Raw genomic sequence first — 6000 nt, 5'->3', positions numbered from 1 at the left:
TTCACTATTCCTAATATTATGGAGTCTGACCAAGGTTGAAAAGCTATTATTATAGTTATTCGCTACTGGTCTTAAATCTCTTTTTTTCTTGAAGATAGTCCTGCTTAAAATACTTTCTAGCTCTTTCTTTTGTTATTTGCTTTCCTTTTCCTCTTTGATGTAATGCCATGATTTCAAATTTTTTTTTTTCTGCCTGCTTTTGGGAATTGCCCTAATTAGAATATATAGTTTTTCACCTTAGATATCTGTTACCTCTTGCTTTGGTTTCTAATATCTTCTTTCCTGTAATTATCATATGCATTATATCCTTGTAATGGAGGCTTCGATGAAGGGATATCCTGTAGAATTTCAAACCCATTCGCTGTCCAAATTGATGAACTAATGATGTATTTGTCTTCGTGAAGTGGGCTTCCTTGGAACTCACAACTACAAACGATTTGCATGGCAGTGCTGTTTTAAGTATATTTTATATTAAATTATTTATGATACATAGTATACCTACTTATTTTACAGGTATTGTCTATACATATATGGACAAGTTTGGATTTCCAATTCTACTCTGTCAATTAGGTGTAAATTTAAAGTTGATAAAATAAACACAAATATTATTTTATAAATTTCAATCTATGCAGTGTTTATGACATATCCTTTACAAAAGAAAAATGATTCAAATATATACAAGAATATCATTTAATGACAAAATTGTAAAATCATTTCAATACATCATTTTCTATATATGTTACAACTAATACTTCGAAAAAAAAGAATACTTCAAATTTATCTTCACAACATACTTTTATTAATGTACTATATAAAGGATAAAAAATAATGTGTCGACATTTTTAAAATTATCAAATTTTCGTATATTTTCATAAAAATATAGATATTCGTTGATCTAAAGTGCAATTATCCATTAACAATAATAAATAATAATAAAAATAATTCTTCTGAAAAATAAGGGATATCCATTGCGCACTAAAGTGCGATTAGACTCAAAATAAGTTAAAAATGAATGGAAATAGTACATTTGTACCTCTACGTTTTCTACAAGCCATTTTATGAACAAATTTTCATATCCGTTGTAAGACTAGTATTTTAAAAAATATTAAGAATTTGAAAAAACGAAATAAATAAGTTTTTACATGCGAAATTCAAAGTCCACATTCGAATTCTGTGGCGGGCTAATCGCGTAGCCCATTGTGGGGCAGGCAGTCCATCTACTCCATTATCACTGTCTGGTTCTGGTTAGAGGAAGTGAAACGGAAGTAAGGGGATGAAGCGACTTTTTAGATCAAAAAAGGAGAAGCCGTCTCCTGCATCTGTGGAGAAGGCTTCGGAGGAGGTAAGTGCTTTCAAGCATTTAACATTTGCAGCATGAAATTGATCGTTGTAATGCTGATTGTTGTTGCGCTTCTAGTTAAGCAAGAGGGGAGATGTGGTAAACGAAAAAGTAAAGAAGTTGGAGGCAGAGCTGGCCATGTTCAAAGAGCAGTTGAAGAAAACCAGACCCGGCCCTTCTCACAACGCTCTCAAAGCACGAGCTTTGCGGCTTCTCAAGCAAAAAAAAATGTAGGAGTCTTCTTTTTCTTATTTTCCAAAAATCTCTTTTCTCTATGGCACCAAGTTTATATGCTTGTTTTTTTTTTCAAGAATATGCTGTAGCCTAAGCTTATTCCATTTAGCTGGTCAGTTTATTAGGAACTAACTATTATTCATGTCTACAAACATCCAATGCTGACCTGTTTAGTTATTATTTTATAAAAATGCAACGGTTTCTTAGAATGATCGGTCTATCGGCAGGTTTGGAGGTAATCGAACTTTTTTAAACATGGTGATCCAGTTTTATACACTCCAGCGGGCATAGACGAGGCCAAATCCAAGTTTCTGTTGTTTTCGATGGCATATATACACCCATCATGCATAAATCCATAGAACATTAGGCAACTGCAATTGTAGCAGCATTTATCGAAAAACAGAACATAGATGCTAAAGACTGTAAACTTGACATGGCAATGATACTAAATTGACTAGCGGTTGCGACAAGTGCAATGGATTAGATGCTGTCAAACGTGGCCGTCGCAATTTATAAACTAGTTACAGCTACAGTATTAGAAAGAAGGTAAGCTAATAGACTACCGTCGTCTCCAAATTCTACGGACTACAGGAACTTTCAAATTAGGAAAAGGAAAGGGACTGGTTGTAGACAACTAAGTCTGTAAGCCCTAAATATAAACCTAATTATATATTAATGTTGAGGAATATAATATATTGTCAAGGAAAGATTAGGAACCGTGTATCATTTGTAGGGTGGCCATATGTCATTATAGTCCTTGTTCATGATAACCTGCCAAATGCCAAAGAAAGAGATGACTGACCACGATGTGTCAATCTCTACCAAGATAGCCACAGATACCATATCTCTAGAGTTTTCAAGGAGGGAGGCCGGGGGAGTTTACCAGAAAACTTGTTCTTTAGAAGCCAGTGTTGAGCTACAGCTCATATGGGCATTTAGGACTCAAACCTAGGACCTTCCAGTTGCTGTTGGAGTGCTCTATAACTGAGCTTTTGGCCTCTCTTTTGTTAGTCCATTGTTGGTCTGGGTGTGGCTTATTTCAAACATCACCCCTTAAGCCACATTGCAGGTGCTTGGGGCTCCTAGCTTATCTTTGAAACCACATGTTGATCTACAGCTTACATGGACCAGCTAGAATTCAAACCTAGGACCTTCCATTTGCTGCTTGAATGTTCTATCCATTAAGCTACTTGCGTTTCTTTGGCCAGCCATCATCAATCTGGGCGTGGCTTACTTTGAATAGCCAGTACGATGAGTGTAACAGAACATTGGAGATGATATGAGATATGCTAGAGTGAAATGTTTGGAGATATAGGCACAATTATAGCATGAGAGGGGCTGCATATTGTCTTTAATGTGGTTTCACATCATATAGTTCGTGTGCTTCTCGAGAACTAGTCAAATCATAAAGGAAGGACTGGCCTTGATGTGTCAATCTCCACCTATCCTGGAGTGAGATTGTTAGGTTTGGATAGGCTGAATGATTGCCAATTTATGTCAAAGTAAATCCATAAGGATGGCAAGGTCAGTTGCAAACATAAGCATAAGAACACAAGGAAAGGGACTGTGTATTGTTTGCAGCATGGTCTGATGTCAATGTCGTCCTGTGGAGATAGAGGTATTGTAAGTGTAAGTGATGAGTTGTAACCTTGTCATTTGTAAGTTAGGACCATGAGTGTAGTAGAAGACTATTGGTAATACGAGATGCACTAGAGTGAGATTGCTAGGTTTGGATAGACTGAATGGTTTCCATCTTGGATCAAACTAATCCATAAGTATGACAAGATCAGCTGTGGACAAAAGCATAATTATACTGTGAAAGGCTAGTGTATGATTTTGACAAAAAATGAAATTAATGGTCTCAAAAAGGACATAGTATGGAATGATAGAAAGGAGGAAATTTAAAAGTATGGTTTGTAAAGAGGAATGCAGCTTGGAGATGGCTTAAAAAGGACCTAATGGATTGTGCAATAGAGTTAGCAATGACTAACCCCTTTCTTGTGTTGTCATGCTAGGTCAAGTTGCTAAGGGATGACATACCAAGGGATGTAAGTTATTAATGGTTATTGCAATTGGCATAAATATATTTGCCCACTTAAGTTTATTGGTTTTCATCTTGTGAAGCAAGACAAGATACCTCAAAGAAGATATTTGAAAAACAAATGAAAATGCTGGAAGGTTTAAAATTAAGTAATGAGTGATTTTCATAATAAATTTATTTAATAATATAAGATTTATGTAAACATAGATGGTCAATGCACAAGCAGATGATGTGCATATGGTCCCTTCTTTGGGAGGAAAAGTGTGGAATGGAGGGAAAAGCCTCGGTTCTAGTCAAAAGGAAAATGAAATGTTTTACTACTGGTATTTAGGCAATGTTTTTTACTTTTGAATGTATTTACCTACTTATACTAATTTGAGTTCTTGTCTTCAAAAAGCAATATAAAATGTTGAGAAAACAGATTTAACAATAAGTAAAATCTGAATTATTGTTGGAAAGGGTAAAGAATGGGCTTAGAGAAGTTTGTCTAGAAATTTGGGTAATGTATATATGATTGAAAGAAGGCTGGAGGGTGCTCAAATGTTATTTTGGACTGGAATAAGTGATTTTAGAAGTGTATCTGGTGTCTTGATAGTCACAAAGCAGATGCAATGAGGGTGCTAGTGTTAGAAAGTTACACTTGTGACTTTACGGTTACATTCACGACCTTTCCCTGAAAAAGTATTAAGATTGCCATTTGTCTGCCTTTGCAACTAGTGCCTTCAACTATCAAAGCTATGCTTTTGATCCTAAGGGTGTGCTCTTGACCTCTAACCTAAGATACTGATGTGTGGCAGTTTGGCTAGGATGCGGGTGCGGATGTGTAAATATTTTTGGAACTAGCATGGAGGTGGGCAGGAAGCATGGCCGCTGCGTGTGGGTGCTTGCAGGGTGCTTGGGAAAGCATCCACAGAGCATCCATCAAGCATCCGAGTGAATCCACGGAGCATCCGGAATTTTTAGGCGCCAAGTATATAAAGGAGTGCCCCCTCATTGTAAAAATCATCTTGTATCTTTTATTGTATGCAAGAGAGCTCTGGAGAAATTGTGCCAGCAAAATTTTGTTTCTGTAGCACTATTTTGAGAGAAAAGTGAATACAAAGGAGCATTTGAGACTTAACTTTGATTCAGTGAGATTGTTACTTGTGTGAATTATAAGTTTTGTCTATAATTCATCTAAGTTATCTTTGATTCATGTTATCTTACGTTCTTGGTAATTGAATATAAAAGAGTTAAGAAGCAATTGGAGCCGAAGCTTTGACTAGGAGCAATTGTGGAAATATATAGCTAGAAGCTTTTCCCGTAGCTTATACTTCTCTCTTAATTCGCAAAATAGCTAAGTTATTTTTACTTTTAGGAGTCTTTGTGCCCTAATTGTAAAACTTTTCCACATCGAAGTATGACTAGACTTAGAGCCAAACTGGTATGCTTTCAGCTAGCCTTTGAGTTAGTGTTAGTTCATTGGTATCAGTGTTTCCAGCTTTAGATAGAAGTGTGGTTAGAGATTCACTCTGCACATTACTCGCTCCACGAGTAAGTGGATTCTTTCTTGAAAGTTAAGAAGAAAGAATATTGGTAACACCCTTTTTATAAAATCTCTCGACTTCTTGCCTACCTTGAGTTGATCCAAAGAATAGTGAGAAGGGGGAGCCTTCCCTTTAAGGTAGGAGAGACTCTGTCTCAGACACTGTGGCTGGTCATCCTATTTTGCAATTGGATTTTTACCCAAAACTGTAGGTTGCAAAATATCCACCTAACAATATGTAGAGATTAATATTGTTTGCCCACTCTCTAGTTATTTAATAAATGATTATCCATTAGAGTTCTTGTGGATGCAAGTTCATAGTGCAGAATAATTTTCGGTATTCATCTATGCAAAATTTAAAAACCAAATTGATCTGAAAGTTGGTAAGCATTTCCTTGCATTCTCTAGTTTGGTATTTGGATTTTAGAATATCATTTATTCAGGGATAACTGTGAATGTTTGCTGAGTGTTTGATGAAATATCAAACTACTTGATTAGTGTGATAAAATGGTGAAGTCAAAGTGTTTCAGTTATAGACAGGTCAGGGTTTTTACATTTTAATCCTTAGAAAAAGATAATTGGACAGAACATATAGTCATGCTCATGCTATTCACAATATTCCTAAAAAGCATAAGCTTCGGAAATGATGATCCATGTTGTAATCTCAGTAACAACAGTAAGTTAACTGATTTGAATTTCCAATATAGCATAGTACAGTCTGCTCAGTGGGCTTCAGAGATCTTTATACCCACCTTTCCGTGGGGATATTGTCTGAAAGCTGTTAGAATATGAGTATATCCCAAAAACCCTGAATTTATGTCAGTTGGAAAAATGACAGTATGACCCAATGTACAACTCCAT

General features: G+C 35.9%; 1 protein-coding gene across 1 annotated transcript in view; it reads left to right on the top strand.

The window, feature by feature from the left end:
- The first annotated feature begins 1153 nt into the window (after positions 1-1153).
- Positions 1154-6000, top strand: part of LOC149535133 (vacuolar protein sorting-associated protein 60.1-like) — a 51180-nt gene continuing 46333 nt past the window's right edge. Inside the window, exons 1-2 of the mRNA XM_089806474.1 lie at positions 1154-1342; positions 1418-1569. Of these exons, the coding sequence (XP_089662600.1) occupies positions 1274-1342; positions 1418-1569 (221 nt within the window). The 5' untranslated portion in view covers positions 1154-1273. The remainder of the gene's footprint in view (positions 1343-1417; positions 1570-6000) is intronic.

The sequence above is a fragment of the Cupressus sempervirens genome, chromosome 10, assembly GCF_028749045.1.
Source record: "Cupressus sempervirens isolate cs-2001-9-10 chromosome 10, ASM2874904v1, whole genome shotgun sequence".
NCBI lineage: Eukaryota > Viridiplantae > Streptophyta > Pinopsida > Cupressales > Cupressaceae > Cupressus > Cupressus sempervirens.
This window is presented reverse-complemented; position numbering and strand designations above follow the sequence as displayed.